The sequence below is a fragment of the Lynx rufus genome, unplaced genomic scaffold (assembly GCF_022079265.1).
Source record: "Lynx rufus isolate CCGP_SWC_20201006 ecotype Redwood Valley unplaced genomic scaffold, mLynRuf1.p SCAF_15, whole genome shotgun sequence".
NCBI classification, from domain to species: Eukaryota; Metazoa; Chordata; class Mammalia; order Carnivora; family Felidae; genus Lynx; species Lynx rufus.
The window spans coordinates 6,694,369-6,712,274 of NW_025814829.1; the positions used below are offsets into that span (position 1 = coordinate 6,694,369).

General features: G+C 45.2%; 1 protein-coding gene across 2 annotated transcripts in view; it reads left to right on the forward strand.

The window, feature by feature from the left end:
- SLC30A10 (solute carrier family 30 member 10) overlaps positions 1-17,906 on the forward strand; it is a 34,264-nt gene that overhangs the window by 7,794 nt on the left and 8,564 nt on the right. The window contains exon 1 of one of the 2 annotated variants that reach the window (XM_047077362.1): positions 16,970-17,564. The exons of the other annotated variant lie outside the window; for it this stretch is intronic. Within the exon in view, the coding sequence (XP_046933318.1) occupies positions 16,970-17,564 (595 nt within the window). Of the gene's footprint in view, positions 1-16,969; positions 17,565-17,906 lie in introns of those variants that run through there. 2 annotated transcript variants of the gene reach the window in all.

Here is a 17,906-nt window from a genome sequence, read left to right on the forward strand (position 1 = left end):
AAGCAGAGCTCAACAACTTGGGGAGCAGAGGTGGGCCCCTACACACAGAGAATGTACATTCTCTGAAGGCAAACAGTTGGAAGGGTAAAGCCCAGGAGGGGCTGGGCCGGGCTTCTTCCATTCTTTCAACTAAACCTACCACTGAGAGAAGAACTTCCCACTCTAGGAGTGACTTCTTACCTGAAAGTTGGAGAGGGAATGAAGGGGGTCAGACAGAGACCACCCGAGAGTGTCTCTCATGGAAACATGAGACAAGAGGAATGGAGGTCTCCCCCTACTCTCAGCTGCTATGTGTTCTCTTCACTCATGACTCTCCTTGAAGGACTAGATGAAGAGGTTTGTGTGGCCCACTTTCTTAAGCTGTGTGCTCCCAATTCCAACCATGTTTTCTTTGGGTATTCTTCTTGGGACAAAGGCTTGGCAATTTTGATCCCACCTGCCCCCAATGACTGAAGCGGATTAGAAGAATAAGCATATTAGTGAAGTCAACTCTGAGCCTCCACGGGTGTTCAGAAATTACATTGTGACATGAGATTATAGCATCGAGATATTTTAAGAATTCAATGTCAACAATGTAAAAATGCCCCCAATTTATTTTTTTTTATTTTTTATTTTTTATTTTTTCAACGTTTTTTATTTTATTTTTGGGACAGAGAGAGACAGAGCATGAACGGGGGAGGGGCAGAGAGAGAGGGAGACACAGAATCGGAAATAGGCTCCAGGCTCTGAGCCATCAGCCCAGAGCCTGACGCGGGGCTCGAACTCACAGACCGCGAGATCGTGACCTGGCTGAAGTCGGACGCTTAACCGACTGCGCCACCCAGGCGCCCCAAAATGCCCCCAATTTAAACATGATTCTCCTCACAATATCAAATTATGAGAGAAAAATTAAAATTCCAAATTAGGTATGTTTGACCTTCTGAGTTACTATTCAGAGAAATCAAAGCTTGTGATTATTAATTTAAAGGACAGACCAAAGGCAAGTCAAAATGCAACCATAATTGGGGCGCTTGGGTGGCTCAGTTGGTTGAGCGTCCGACTTCGGCTCAGGTCATGATCACATGGTTTGTCGGTTTGAGCCCTGTGTCGGGCTCTGTGCTGACAGCTCAGAGCCTGGAGCCTGCTTCAGATTCTGTGTCTCCCTCTCTCGCTGCCGCTCCCCCGTTCATGCTCTCTCTCTCTCTCTCAAAAATAAACATTAAAAAAAATTAAAAAAAAAAAAATGAAACCATAAAAGCCTGAATCTTCTTCACTTTGAGCTCAGTCTCTGTTTGAGTGTAGTCCTGCCTGGTAGACACAGGGCTCCTCCAGTAGTTTTAGCCTGAATTGTTTTCCACTGGGATGGATGTCATTCCTTCAGGACATCCAAGTTGGGTAAGTTTGGCACCAAGACTTCCATGTGCTCCACCTTTTAAAGGTCTCCATCGTTGGTTTTCTTCAGTTTTGCTACAATATTTCCCTACGTGAATTTCTTTTTATTTATCCCACCTGAGAATCACTGTGCTTCCCAAATCTAAGCATTTTAATCTCTTATACATTCAGATACCATCTCTTCTAGTTTTGTCCCTCCCCTGTTCCTTCTATTTTCTCCTTCTGCGACACTAATTACGTAATATCAGATCTTCTTACTCTGTCCTCCGTTATTTTGTATACGCTTTGTCATATTTCCCACTTCTTCTTGTTCTGTGTTGTATTCTTAGATTCTAGGTAATTCTTAAGATTTGTCTTCACTTTTTCTGAAACTGATACTGGTACAACATGTGTGTGTGCTTCTTTGCCATTTTGCCACATGTGTAGATTTGTGTGACCGCCAAAATCAAGATACAGAACGATTACATCACCATGAAGATACCCTTCTTGCCTTTTATTTTATTTTATTTTATTTTATTTTATTTTATTTTATTTTATTTTTTATTCCTACTCTGAGTCCCTATCTAGGCCCTCAAAACCACTAATCTGTTTTCCATTTTCATAATATTATAATTTCAAAAATGTTATGTAAATAGAATCATACATACGTGACCTTTAAAATTGGCTTTTTTCTTTCAGGATAATGCCCTTAAGATCATCCAAGTTGTGCATATCAGTAGTTGGTTTCTTTGTATTGCTGAGTAGTATTCCATGGCATGGATGTAGTTGGAATTTTTTTAAGCCATTCTGCCAATTTTATGCCTTGTAATTGTTATATCTATACCATTTATGTTCAATGCAATTATTAGAGGTTAGGGCTTAACCATTTCATCTTTATTTTCTGTTTGTTCTTTCTGTCTTTCATTTCTGTTTTCCTTTTCCTATCTTCCTTAAACATTTTTTAGAACTCAATTTTGATTTTCCTGTTGTTTTGAGTTTTTGAGGGCATCTTGGCATAGCTTTGTTTGTGGTTACATTACACATATCTAATACTTGTCATTACATTACACATACCTAATTAATCACAGTGTGTCAGTACTGGTGTCAGCATTTTACCAGTTTGAGTGAAGTGTAGAAACCTAACCTCTCTTTATCATCCCCCATTTATAATTGATATAGTTACTCTAGTTCCTGAGACCTTGTTCACTTTTTTTTTTTTTAGGAGTGAATAGAATTTTAATCCATGACTTATTTTGAAAACATTTATTTTCTTTGCTCTTTAGTTTTTTGAGTGGTTTTCAGTCTCCTCTTTTTGAGGAGTCCCCATCTCTGTTGTGTGGCCAGTATTTACATTCAGCTTCTCTTCTGAGCTGTTTGAGACTTGCATTATTTTTGTTAGCCATGGCATTCACACCATTGTCATCACACTTTAATTCCACATTTTCATCCAGTAGGTGGCCAAACTCTTCAGCAGATGCAAACAGATAGGAGTCATTGAGATTTGTCTTTTGTTTTTTTGGTCTATTACCCATTCATTATAAAGGATACAATGTAGGAACAGCCAAAGAGAAGAAATGCCCAGGGCAAGGTATGGGGGAAAGTGTGCAGAACTTCCATGCCCTCTTGGGGTGCACCATTTTGCCAGCATCTTGATGTGTTCACCAACCCAGAAGCTCCTGTTCAGTTTCCCCCTACTTTCTCTCTGTTGTAGGGTAATTGCTGTTATTCTGTCTTCAAGTTTGCTGAGTTTTTCCTTTGTCTTTTCCACCCTGCTGTCAAGCCCATCCACTGAATTTTTAATTTTGGTTATTGTATTTTTCTTTTTCTTTTTCATTTTTTTATGTTTACTTATTTATTTTGAGAGAGAGAGAGGGGGGGAGAGAGAGAGAGAGAGAGAGAGAGAGAGAGAGAGATAGAGAGAGAGAGAATGAGCAGGGGGGAGGCAGAGAGAGAGGGAGAGAGCGGATCCGAAGCAAGCTCCATGCTGTCAGCACAGATCCTGACATGGGGCTCAATCGCTTGAGCCATGAGATCATGACTGGAGTTGAAATCAAGAATTGGATGCTTAACTGACTGAGCCACCTAGGCGCCCCTGGTTATTGTATTTTTCAGTTTTAAAATTTCCTTTTAGTTCTTTATTTGTTGAGACTCCTCCCCCCCCATTTATTTCAAGTATATTTGTAATTGCTTGTTGAAGTATTTTTATGACGGCTACTTTAAAATCCTTGTCAGCCCATACTAACATCTGTGTTATCCAAGCATTGGTATTATTTTTCATTCAAGCACAAATTTCCCTGGTGTTGGTATAATGAAATATTCTCAGTTGAGTCCTGAACATTGGGGTAGTAGGAGACTGTGGATCTTATTTAAAATTTCTGTTTGTGGGGCGCCTGGGTGGCTCAGTCGGTTGAGCTGTCTGACTTCGGCTCAGGTCGTGATCTTGTGGTTGACAAGTTTGAGCCCTGTGTTGGGCTCTGTGCTGACAGCTCAGAGCCTGGAGCCTGCTTCAGATTCTGTGTGTGTCTCTCTCTGCCTCTCCTCAGCTCATGCTCTGTTTCTCTCTGTCTCAAAAGCAAACAGTAAAAAAATAAATAAAATTTCTGTTTGAGCAGTCCTCTGACACTGTGCTGGTAGAAGAAGGGGTTTGTCATTATAAGATGGGAATAGAAATCCACATTCCCACATGGCCTCTGTTGACACTGGGCAGGGGTGAGAGTCCAGGATCACCATTAGACTTTGACTGATAACACTCTGGCTGGGAGGAGAAGGGCACCTTCTACTGAGTTCTTAATTTTAGCTATTTTTCATTTATAGTGCTTTTATCTTTACTCGCATTTTCCATATCTTCCTTTATTCCTGTGTATTAAATATACTTGGTTTATATTCTGTATCTGATATTTCAACATTGGCAACTTTTACATGTCTGATTTTCCTGTTTATTATTTTTGCTGCTTCTCTCAAGGTGGCTTCCTTTCTTGTGTTTTAAGTGTTTCATTATTTTTTAGTGTGAACTCACTCATGTTCAATGGAACTTTCTCTGAGGGAGTTCTTTGAGGAATAGATGATGTACATTCTTCCACACAAATATGCATTTGTTTCTGTCGGGTGCCTAAGGGTATTACCAACTTGAGAGAACATAAATTCTTTGCTTGAGATATTGTTATCAACATAGGTAATGTAAACTCAGACTGCATTCTCACATGAAGGCCACAGTGTGGTTTCCACTTTTCCTCTTCACCCATAACCAAGTCTGAAACATGCCCTTTCTTTGTTGTCTTCTTTGCAAGGGGTGAGTTTTTATTTGTCTGATGGTTTTGTTTCACTTCAACCTTTCACCAAGTGATTGATCTTTGAGGGGATCTCTGATCCAACTCTCCCATTTGCATGGATGTAAGTTCTGTCTCTTATGCCATCTGTGTCTATATGGCTATTAAAATCACTTGTTCTTATCAGAAAGATATCTTTAAGTCAGATTCTGGCTTCAACTCTTCTGGTTGGATTTTGGTTTTTACTACATTTTTGGCCTCTGAGTATTTTCTTAATTTCCTGCCACACTTTTTGAAGAGTTCAAAGAAGTCTGACAGAACTACATAATGGAACTACAGAACCCAAACCTAGAGCCCTTAATATAGATAGATTCAGGTTCTCAGAACTCAACACTTAGGATAAACCAGGCCCTTATTATCACGTAAGGACCATAGCAGAGACTCAAGGCTGTCAAATGAAAGGACGGCAGACAGAGGGCGCCCTCCTGTTTTCTGTGTCTCCACGATGCCGAAGAGATGGTGCCAGACTGGCCACGACCCAGACCTGCATACTTAACTCCACTAATAGAGACCTCACAACAAGAGGTTAATTATGTACTAAAATTTCCATATCTGGTAAACACACTGCATCCTTTCCCAGAGAGTGACATTTAAAATATTACTGCCTACTCACAGAGTTGAGAAATTTGCAGCAATGACATCCTAGGCTCCATAGTTTATTTGTGGCACTTTTTCTTCCTAATCCGTGTGTGTGTGTGTGTGTGTGTGTGTGTGTGTGTGTGTGTGTGTAAGAGAGAGAGAGACAGAGAGGGGAGGGAGGAAGAGAGGAATGGAGGAAGGGAGAGAGGGAGGGAGGAAGGAAGGAAGGAAGGAAGAGAAAGAAAGAAAGAAAGAAAGAAAGAAAGAAAGGGAAGAAGGAAGGGTGGGAAGAAGATTTTGAATTCCATTTCCATCTTGACCTCCTGTTTCTGGCTCTGTTTACACTCAGTCTCCTGTGAGTGGGCTTTTTCCCATCCTGTACCTCAGGGACCATCACCGCTGCCTCTAGCTTCAGAACCACTTAGACCTGCGACTCCTGCTCCCTGAGGAAGCTTCTCCCACATTCCACATGTGATTCAGCCTGAGTGTCAGTCTTAGCGGGTCTCTGAGCTGAAGCTATTTTGAAGGTTTGAAGATCGACCCATTGCTCCAGCTCTTACTTCATGCTCTTGCAGATACTGTCTTTCCACAGCTGTGGGATGTTTCAGGCTTTGAGTGGCATATCATCCCGCTGAACCTTCTGTTCTGAAGTTTGGGAGGTGCTTCTGGGGTTTTGCTTCCTTTTTGTGTTCTTTCCTCAGAAAGGCTCAGTTGAGTTGTCAGTGATGAAATGGTTTAATCAATTGCTTAAAATTGTTCCCTTTCCTTCTCTACCACATGTGAGGCTGGCATTTTTGTTGACCTTTTTTCTTTTTACTTTGCCATTGTTTTGGGGGTCAGGCATTTGTTTTTCCCACATAGATTTTTTTTTTTTTCTTAGCACAGTGAGAAAGTGAAGTCACTGTTTACTGGGTCTGCCAAAAGCAACTGTTGTCCAAATAAATCTTGTCAACTCTCACCTGTCTGAGTTGGATCACCTCATTTGAAAAGCATTTTCCACTTAAACAAAAAATGTAACCCAGACCTGGGTCAAACTATCATATCTTCCCTCAGTCCCCTTCAGTGTGTCTCATCCTCCGTGTGCCTGTCCTGGAGTCCTAACTGTCTATCTCTTGACCTGTTCCCACAGGACACAAGCAAACCCTTGCATCCACAGTAACCGTTTTGATTTGAAGCTCATCTAACAATGCCTTAAATATTCTATTCTAATCTTCCTAGGCTTCTCCTCTCAAATAGTTCCGAATTTTGTGGAAGCTTTGTAAGTCTGTGCCAATCTTTACCCAGTGGTTCCTTGTTCTTGTTGCTGTGTAATGAACCACCACAAATTTAGTGGCATACAATAACAATCATTTTATGATATTTGGGATTCTGTGGCCTGGCACTTGGAAAGGAGCCAGTGGGAACAGCCTTTCTGCCTCATGATGTCTGGGGCCTCAGCTGGGAAGACTACGAAGTGAGGTAGTGATTTGGTGGCAGGTGGTGGCACCATCATCTGTCTGGCTCGTGGGCTGGAAGGTCTCAATGTCTTGGCTTCCTCACACTGGGGTGGCCTCAGGACATTGTATGTGGCATCTCAGGGTCTCAAACACGAGTGTCCCATCAAACAAGGTAGACGCTTCAATGCCTTTTCTGGTCCAACCTCAGATTCTATAGAGTACGTGCAAGTGATAACATAGAAGGAGGTCAAGCCCGTGGACCCACTTCTGATGGAAGGAGCATCAAGGTCACCCTGTGGGAAAACATGTAGACTAGAAGATATGGTTGTGCCCATCTTTGGAAGGAGCAACCTGCACAGACTGCCCTCAGCTCAACAGTTCATATCACTTCCCATGTACAAAATCCACTCCCCAGGACCCCTGAAGTCTCATCTCATGGGGCATCAGCTTCAGGCCCTGGCTCCTTCCATCTTACTCAAGGCCCGAGTGAATGGGGTTCCTCGGGTGAAGTTCCTTGAGTGTCTTCCCCTCCATCTGAAAATCTGTGAACTAGAGATACAAAAGACCTGTTCTCCACACACCCAGCACACAATGGGGGTGGGTGAGGAATATCACATAGATCCTATATTCCCCAGTTGCTTTTATTTCAGACAGTATTGACAGCTTTAAGAGGAGGACTTTTAATAGTTCCCTGGATCTGGTTCTCTCTGGTGGTGATGGAAGCATTCCAGAGCCCAGTCAGCTGTCTGAAATCTTGCCTTTCTGCTTCTGAACTGAAGGATTTCTTTGGGAACCAAAGAACCTGATCTGATCTAATCCCCTCTTTAAGAATATTTAAAGAACCCCAGTCGGATCTGATCTAATCCCCTCTTTAAGAATATTTAGATATGTGTGCATTTCCCTTTCTTTTTTGCATCTATCTCACTTCAGGAAAACTCCCTTCCTCTGGTGCAGCCTTATTGTTTGTGAGAGCAAACTATGCTCTCCCTCTCACTCACTGTACATTAAGTCTGAAGCATAGAGTAAAACCAGTCTTGAAAACTCATGCTCACGAGGACCTGTTAAAACAGCCCTGCAGCTATAACAACAGCCATTTTTTTTTCTGTAGGCAATAGGCTCCTGTGATTGCCACGGTCAAATGCTGCCAGGCTCACACTTACTGGAGCCTTAAAACCTTACAGCGCCCGCTCTGTCTCTCCAGACGCTTCAGTCACCCTGTGTTACTTTGGCCTGTACATTCTTAGCTTAATCCTTCTCCAGGCTCCTGCCCACTCACCAGTATGTTAAGGCTTTAGGGAGTAATAAATAATACCCCTTTCTTATTCTCCTAGGTTTGGAGACCATTGTTACGTAAGATATAGGTGACAATTGAGCATAATACCAACTTTATTAGAGGTCTGGCTTTGGCTTTGACTCTGGCTTTGATGTATAGCAGCAAAAGGCTTAATAGTTCATCCCAGAACTAAACTCACCCACCCCATCCCAGACCTCCCTCCACGGGGCAGAGCCTGTCCCAGGCAGTTTCCTTCCTGGACCTGCAGACCAGGATTGCAGGTCTCTGCGGGAAGGCGAATCTGAAAAAGAAAGGCCAGAAAAGGTCAGCCAAGCATGCTCCAGTCTTTCTCCCACACTTAGCAATCCGGAGTAGTTACCCTGCTTCCAAGAAAAGCTGGGTAAGCGACAGAAGGAGACCAGGAGTGTTACTCCTGTAGAGGTGCCTCTGTGGAGATGCAAAGCTTGGGGAATGGAGAGTCTCCTTAACACAAGAAGCTGTGAGCTCCAGTGTGAACCATGTTCCTTCATTCGTGCTCTTCCTTCCTCCCTCCCTTTTTCTTTTATTATTTAATCTATTCTTTATTTTATTTCCTGTCATCCTGTGGGCCACAGACGGAGTGGATACCAGGGGAGACCCCCTGAAGAAGTGGCTTTTGAGGCTTAAGGCATGAGGAGGAGAAGGGCAGAGACTGTTCTAGGAGGTGGGAATAGCATGAGCCAAGTCCTGGAGAATGGACTGGGCGAGATAACCAAAGGAATGAGCATAGACAGACAGGATTAGTGAGCCTAAGACTGAATCCTGGGACACACCAACATTTAGAGACTTAGAGGAGGAGGAGGAACTACCCATGAGATAGAAGGGAATCCAGGAGGCTGCATTGTTGAGCCATCAAATGGAGAAAGTCTTCAAAAAGGAAAGCAAGGTCTTCAGTAACAATTGGTGCAGAGAATTCCAAGAGAGGAGCACAGAAAACCAGTGGATTCAGGCATGAGAAAGTCGTGAGTCAGGCTTTCACAAAGCCTTTCCAGTGGTGTCATGGAGATGGAGGTGGCATTGCATGGGTGACAGAGAGAATGGAATTTGAGGAAGTAAAGACTGTGACAGTGTTTTCAGTTTTTCCTTTGGAGAGAACAGAAAAATGGAGTGGGAATAATTTCCAACATTGGGGAGGAATCCTATTTAGTCTGCCATTTATTTATTTGTTTAAACATGTTTACTTACTTAGAGAGAGAGAGAAGGAGAGAGAGAACGAGTGGGGGGGGGGCAGAAGCAGAGGGAGAGAGAATCCCAAGCTCTGTCAGCGCAGAGCCCAGCATGGGGGAGACATGATTATTAGGGGCTCTGAGTCACCTCCTCACTGCTTAGTAACCAGTCAAGAAAAGGAACCTCTCTCTCTCTCTCTCTCTCTCTCTCTCTCTCTGTCTCTGATATATTTTGAAAATCTCAAGAGAAGAACTGTGGTCCGTCCACCTTGGATCAAGCGCCCATCCTTTGAATCACGCATGGTGGCCAGGGAATGAGGAACTATGTTTGGCTCAGCCTCGGTTATATGCCTATGTCTGTGTCCAAGAGGACAGAACTTCTTACCAGAAGGAAGCGGTGGGGGGGGTGGGGGGTGGGGTCAGGCAACCTAAAACCTTGGCTGACCCTTGTACATTACTGGTGGTTACAGATAACAGTACTCGCTTTCTAGAACTCATGGTGATTGTGGCTCCACAATTGTAACAACAGCTATGCCTTCTCTTTGTCTTCCTGTTTGTATCTTCATTGTCTTATTTGATGTTCAAAACATCTACATGCCCTAAGTAGTATGAGGTTCTTATTTGCACTTGGCAGATTAGGAAACTAAGGCTCAGGAGTTTAGTGGCTGACTAAGTTGTACGGTAATTTAGTGTCAGAGGTCAAGAATCTTAGTTCTCCTCCAGACCTCATTGTAATATTTAACATAGCTTCTGATTTTTTGATAGTCATAAAGTTATGTCTCTCCATCATGCTGATTCTCTCTGACCTTCTGCCACATAATAAGAGATGATAGAACCATGATGGACAAAGAAGTGTAGTAATAATGATAGCTGCGAAGTTTGGAATTTTAGGTTTATGAAACATTTTGTTTTGAATATGTTTATAGTCTTAAAATATTTTATTTAATCATATTAAATGAATTTTACATTCATAATACCTTTTATTAATCAATAGCTAATTAGGTGTAAGCTAGATGGATTATTGGAACCAAAGGGAAATAGACGCTCTTATAAAAAATAGTAATCTAAATAACTGGGAAGGGGGCTCCACGTTGGCACCTGTCAGAAGTCAACAGTAGTCCTGGGAATGATGACAGCCAGAAGGTAAGGAAAGGATCCGCTCTTTGTCAGCTGTCTAGCATGAGAGCATCATGCAGTGTCTCCTCTATGCTATCTCCTTTTAATTCTCACAGACACTGTGTGAGAGGATATCTCTACCTCCAGATTATAGAGGAGAACATAGACCTCAGAAAAGTTAGGTGACTTGCCCAGTTGCCAACAACTGATGGAGCCAAGATTGTATCCCAGGTTTGAGTGGCTCCAAAACCCACACCTCTCCACTACAGAACCCTGAATATTGGACCACCCCGTTTGGCAGATAAAGGCGAAGGTATTATTTATAGGTTTTATTTAAACCCCCACAATTATTCCAATGACTTCTCGGGCAAATGGACTTTCTCATTTTCATGTACAGTAGTCATGTGGGATATGGTTCTCAGACCCCCAGTGGATACCTGAAACCACAGATAGTCCCGAATCCTATATCAACTGTGTTTTTTCCTCTACATACGTATCTGTGGTAAAGTGTAATTTATAAATTAGGCACCGTAAGAGATAAACAATAATAACTAATAATAAAATAGATTATAGAAATGAACTGTAATAAAAATTATGTGAATGTGGTCTCTTTCTCTCTCAAAATATCTCACTGTACTGTACTCTCTCTTCTTGTGATGATGTGAGATGATAAAATGCCTGGGTGATGAGATGAAGGCAGCTAAATGACGTAGGCATCAAGACGTAGTGGCAGGCTGCCATTGACCTTCGCGTCAGGAGGATCACCTCCCAGAGCACAGCTGACCGCAGGTGACCAAGTCTGTAGAAAGTGGAACGACTATGGTCTAAAAGTTAAGGTGAATCTAGCAGTGAAGAAGTCTGTGTGTGTGAGAATATTTCAGATGGAATTAAATAACACACGTAAAGGCTTTCCGTAAATTATTAAGTGACAGCGGATGTAACTTAGAGCTAAAACTATTACTGGGTTTGGAATCAACATCGAGGGAGAGTTTCTCCCTGTTTCTTGCAACTTTGAGGGCTTTTTTGGTTTTGCTTCCATTTGAATTGAAAAAAAAATTTTTTTCCTCGTGTTCATCAAGTAGAAGGAATCACACCCAAATACTGTCAGTGAGTGATGAGTTTTGGATGATGTGCTTCTTGAATCCCCAGTTCTGCCTCTGATCCTTTTCCCCTTCGTCCCGATAGCCAGATCCCCTTTCTTGTGATTGTTCTTACTTCCCTTCCCTTCCCTCTTCAAACCTCACGCACAGCACGTCCCCACGAGTACCCGGGTGAGCCCTTGAGATCTGCAGATGGTAGGAAGCACACAGACCAGAGCCGCTGTGCCCACAAAGACAAGCCGACCCCAACCAACATGGCATTGTTCCAGCCAAATGTGTCAAACAGCTCAACCCCATCATCCCTGGGATATAGAAATCAAAGTCATTCGTTTATACCCGTGCACTCAACAGTTGGTAACTTGGGTTCTTACACTAGGTCTTAGTCCATTTGGGCTGCTACCAAAATACCACAGACTGGGTAGTTCACAACAAACGGAAATTTATTTCTCACCTCTGTGGAGGATGAAAGTCCGGAATTAGGATACCAGTACGGTCAGGTGTGGGCTCTTTCCTGGGTTCATAGCCAGAGCATTTTTGCTGTGTCTGCATATGGCGGAAGGCGCTAGAAAGCTCTGTTGGGTCTCTTTTATAAGAGCACAAATCCCATTCTTGAGGTTTCCACCTTACAACCTAATCATTTCTCAAATGCCCCACCTCCTAATACCATCATCTCTGGGGTTTAGGATTTCAACATAAGAATTTGGGGTGGGAGCACAAACATTTGGACCATGGCACTCCCCTTCCAGCTGTAGGAACTCAAAAATAGTTTATCTTATATCTGCATAAGTTTCACTGCTCCTTAGATTAAGTTGCAAACCATTCCTTAAACACATTTTTCTCTAAAAGTAACTCTGTGTGGATCCTTTGGAGAAAGGAAATGTTTCTCCCTCCCTACACTTGGATTTACAAATCAAAGTGGTAGTTATTTTTTATTAACACTTATTGAGTGAGCCTTTCTTATGAACTAGGCACTGCACTAAGCAATTGAGATGTTTGGTCACTTAAGCCTCATGGCAACCCCGTGAGATGCATACTATTATTACCCTTAGTTCACACACGAGGAAAGGGGAGGTTGTCAGGAACTTGCCCCGGGTCACCCGAGTGAGCATCAGAGCTGGGATTTGGTTCCAAGTCTGACTCCAAAGGTCAAGTCATAACTGCGATGCTACTCTCTCTTTCAAGCTTTCTTAAAGTGAACACAAACTTAAAATTATCTAGAGCTTGTTTGTTCGTTCAATAAGCAGGTTGTATCATTGATGTTATGGTGGGGCTTGCATTCTTACCACTTCCAGGCCCAGTGCTAGGAGCAGACACATCACTCTGCTGCAAGAAAGCGGCATTTTGGAGAGACCACGGCTGGCTGATGGGCACGCTCCAGAGTCACGTTGGAGCTGCCCTTTCCGAGTGGGCCACAGCTCACGGTGCTGCCGAGAATCCCTCCCCGAACGGCCCCGGGCACAGTGGAGCTGACCACTCACCTACTTGTTACCTCTTTCACACTGCATGCCTCTATCATCAAAAACAATGTGGTCACCTCAAGTACAGAATCTCGTAAATGGAATTGTATTCTAAGACACTTCGAGAGACATAATTACATTATGCAAAATGTGCATTTTGGGGTATAAAAGTATCTGTGTCACGAAGTGCTACAAATATACATGTTATATAAATTTGCCAACAAGGAGCTGATGTGTACACAAGATCTCTCAGCTGCCTGGAGAAGTAATTTCCTTTTTTTTTTTTTTTTTTTTTTGAGAGAGAGTGCCAGTTGGGGAGAGACAGAGGGAGAGAGAGAGAGAGAGAGAGAGAGAGAGAGAGAGAGAGAGAGAGAGAGAGAATCTCAAGCAGGCTCCATGCCCAGGGCTCCATCTCATGACCCTGGGGTCATGACCTGGGGCGAAATCAAAATCTAGTCGGACACTCGATGGACTGAGCTACCCAGTTGCCTCCCCACCCCTTTTTGTTTTGTTTGAGAGACAGAGGCAATTTTCTTCTGGGAAGTCATCATGATATATCGTGCTCTGCGGGTTTGGAGCTGGGCTAAGCGTGAGGAGCATCCAGCTTCTGATGATGTATTTCAAATCTGGAGGCAGGAGCTAGGGGGCAAAGGAGCTACCTCTTTTATAAGAGTAGGAGTTTGGTGCCTCGGACCAGATGTCCGTTCTCCTCCTCGAAACTAGCGTCATCTCTTGTCAACTAGAAAAAAAATGAAAACGGGCTCCTGGGTGGCTCAGTCGGTTAAGCGTCCAAGTTTGGCTCAGGGCGTGAACTCGAGGTTTGTGAGTTTAAGCCCCGCATCGGGCTCTGTGCTGACAGCTCAGAGCCTGGAGTGTGCTCCGGATTCTGTGTTTCCCTCTCTCTGCCCCTCCTCTGCTCATATTCTGTCTCTCTCTGTGTCAAAAATAAATAAACATTAAAAAAATTCAAAGAAAAAAAGAAAAAAATGAAAACAAAAACAGCTGCTTTTTCAATTTCCTGAAAAGTTTGTTAATTTCTGAGTCAATACCAGTGTAGGAAGAACGTTTAGTATTACAATCTCTGACTTTGTAAATTGTAGTGCATCAAGTTCTATGCCAATAAAAGTAAAACTTAAAAAGAACAAAAGGAGTGTGGAAAATTATCAAATCAGGATAATATGGGGGTGAAGACTGTAAGCCCTAGAGTCTGATGCCTAGATCAGATCTCCATTCTATCAGTTACATATTGTGTGATCTTGGACAAGTGACTTAAAATCTCTGGGTTCTGGGTTCTTCACCAATAAAATAAGTGCTTATGTGATGAGTCAGTTGTGAGGATGAAGTGAGGTAGTGCCTATAAAGTGCTCAGCACAGGGCCAGACAGTCAAAGCCCATTAAACAAACCTTTCGAAACCTCATCATATACAGGAAAGTGTAAGACACAGCCTAAATTTTTGTCAATTAACTTAGATTATATATATTCTCCCTGTATATAAACTGTATCTATCTGTCTACCCATCTGTCTATCTACCTACCTACCTACCTACCTATCCATCCATCTAATCATAGTTAGCTAGTCAAAACATTTTTCATAAGTGCATTTTATTGCCACCCTCAGCCTGTCTCGAAGGCCCAGCCCTGGGCAGGGGCCCTCAGACAGCTTTCCAAGGCCAAGGCTTCCTCAGTTGCCTGTTGGCTTTCTAGTTCCATCAACTGACCTCCTGGGGCAGCGACATGATTCTTCTTATCTGCCTTCAGTTAGGAGAACGACTGGGTAACAGGCACAAGTGATATATTTCTGCTGACCTCGGGTTTTTCTTTCAGTTGTGAATGACAAATGCAGTCAGCAGGGACTGTGGGAGAACTGTCATGGGATTTGCACAAGGCTTCCGTCTTGTTCTGACTGCTTTGCTTGCTGTCCCGCCTTATGGGTGTCAAAGGCTTCATAGTTTGAAGACAGTATAAGCCAGAAACTGGGATATCTTTCTTCGTATCAGAGTAAGACATCTGTAGTTAACAGTCTGCTACACGTCTGCCGTGATGCTAATGTCAATACTAGCATGCTAACGATGAAACGTGGCCCCCTGAACCACTTTGCCCTTCCGTCCTCCTCCTGCCCAGTCTCCTCCCCCTCATGCCACACCTTCTTTTTCTTCCTGTTGTTTTTTTCTTTTTAATAAGCAGCTAGCAATTTATGGAGTGCTTACTCTGTGCCAGGCACTGTTATAATCACTTTATACTTATTAACCCATTTAATCCTCGCAAACATATGAGAAGACCCTATTATTATTCCCTTTTTACAGTAGTGAAAACCAGCCCAAACAATTAAGGATCTTGTCCAAGGCCAGACAGCTTCAAAACTTTCATCAACCTATCTGTGTCTCTTTGCTTCTTTTAAATTATTGACCATTTTAATACTAATTTTTAGAGATACTTTAAATGATCAGTTTCCTCAAGTTCTCAGCATAGGGATATTTTCCTGGAGGCGGGGAGGGAATGCTTAATGGGCGTCTTGAATTTGGGTGCTCATCTTGTGTAAGGTGGCACCCTCGGATCAAGGATGCTTGTTAGAAACCCTTAGAGAATGTTAAAAGACAAGATCATGTTTCATAAGGCTAAGGCAATGACTGGGGCTAGAATCAGAGCGTGCTGCTAAATGGACACATTTCTTTCCAAGCCCAAACCAGATGTGTTTCAGGAATGGTTAAAGTTCAGGGGTTAGGAACAGGAGAGGGGGAATAGAGATCACCAGACTTCACATTCAGATCCTTTTGGGAATGAGAAAAGAACATAAAACAAAAACAAACCAAGAAAGAAAATCGTGGGCTCTCCCACCACCCCTCTCTGAACACCCAACAGCAAACACCCTTCGTCAAGGATTCTGGTGCTCGGCCTCTCCCAGAGTCCTGGGGACAGCTCTCTTCTGGATAACTTTTACTTGGAACTGAGCCTGTGGTCAACAGGAAAGGCTTTATTTGGAATAAACCTTCATGGAGGGCAGGCGATTGAACTTTGAGTACCAGGTCATTCTCTGAGGGACACATGGGGGGTGAGTAGAATATTCTCTGCAATGGAAAATGAGGCAAGTACACAGAGGAGGCCTGGCCTCGCTTCTTCGGTGGTCAAGGGACTTGTGCCCACCAGGGGGAAAGCGCATTTCTGAGCGCTGTAGGGTGCCATGCTTGTTTGTTTGTTTTTTTAAATTCCCTTCCTCTGCAGCCCGGCTTTAATTCTCTGCCTCTAACTTAACGTATTCTCCAGTTTCTTTTGTTTTCTCCTGGATCCTCAAGACTTTTTTTTTTTTTTTTTTTAAACAAAACGTACAAAAGTATGATCTGTGCTCTCCTCCAGGGCCACCCGCAGTTCACCTGGTGGGAGGCCTTGTGAGTGAAGGTGCTGGTGGGGGTGGGGTGGGGGACAGGGATGACACTGTGCCGTGAGGGGGTGACAGCACCAATAACGCGCTCTTGGCGCGAAGGCGATGCGCAAGGCGAGAGAATAAAATAGCCCACGGGCTGTAGTGAAGTGGGGATGCTACGTGAGGGCTCAGCTCCAGCTTTACGACAGGCAAAGCAGGACGCGCCCTGAAGGTTGGGCAGGGTTGGCCGGGGCCTCCCCGGGTTAATGTGGAATCTACAATGCCAGCCCCGTCTGGGCACCTACGCGAAGGTGTCCACGTTCACCGCAGAGCACACACCCCGCAGCTCAAGGTCCTTATCGCCCAGAGTCAACAGTCGGCGCACTGGGATGGGAGGGACTGGGGAAGCGGGTCGGTGGGTGAATCCCACCCAGGCCTCAGGGGGTCGGGGAGGAGGGCGCTGCAGACACGCCCCCTCTCCCCAGCAGCTCCGTCTCTGCCCCGCGCTGTCCTAGAAGGCCAGACATTGGCCCGTGGCCACCTGCCAAGTGGGGCCGGGACGCGGGAAGGGGGAAGGGGCCCCGCAGGCGGCCCGAGGGCCCTCAGAGACTGCCGCCGCGGCCACTCCCTTAGACTCTGGACGTGCCGGGACCGGGGGCGCTCTGCCTCCGCCTTATAAGAAGCCCGGCGCCGGGCGGGCAGCGAGGCCAGAGGCGGGCACCGGGCTGGGCCGCGCAGGGGCGCCCCCACCGGCGGCGGGCCCGGCGACATGGGCCGCTACTCGGGCAAGACGTGCCGGCTGCTCTTCATGCTGGTGCTCACCGTCGCCTTCTTCGTGGCCGAGCTGGTCTCGGGCTACCTGGGCAACTCCATCGCGCTGCTGTCCGACTCCTTCAACATGCTGTCCGACCTGATCTCGCTGTGCGTGGGGCTAGGCGCCGGCTACGTGGCGCGGCGACCCCGCGGGGGCCTGGGGGCCACCTACGGCTACGCGCGCGCCGAGGTGCTGGGCGCGCTGAGCAACGCCGTCTTCCTCACGGCGCTCTGCTTCACCATCTCCGTGGAGGCCGTGCTGCGCCTGGCGCGGCCAGAGCGCATCGACGACCCCGAGCTGGTGCTCATCGTGGGCGCGCTGGGGCTGGCCGTCAACGTGCTGGGGCTGCTCATCTTCCAGGACTGCGCCGCCTGGCTCGCCTGCTGGGGTCCCCGCCGCCGCCGCCGCCCGCCGCCGCCGGCCGAGGGCCACACCCCGCGCGCGATCGGGGCCCCGCGGGGCGCCCCCGGCCCCGGCCAGTCCCCGCGCGGCGCGGCCTCGGCGGACCGGAAGGAGGAGCGGGGGGCGACGGTGTTCTCCAACGTAGCAGGTGCCTTTCGGTTGCATCCTCCGCACCTCTCTGCCTTTCCCTCCTCCCGCGCGTCCCTTCCTCCGCATTCACGCCCTCTTCTTCTGGCTTGGCTGCGGATGCTGCTTCCATTTTTTTTTTTTTTTTTTTTTAATTCCCTTCCTCTGCAGCCCGGCTTTAATTCTCTGCCTCTAACTTATCGTATTCTCCAGTTTCTTTTTCTTTTTTCTTTTTTTCTTTTTTGGCCTCTTTCCCCTTCCCCTATTCTATCTGCTTTGGAGTATTGATTGTCTTGAAAATCCGTTATCATTGGGCAACAGATAACACTCCCCATACCCTGCCCCTTCCTTAGATGCTGTCTGC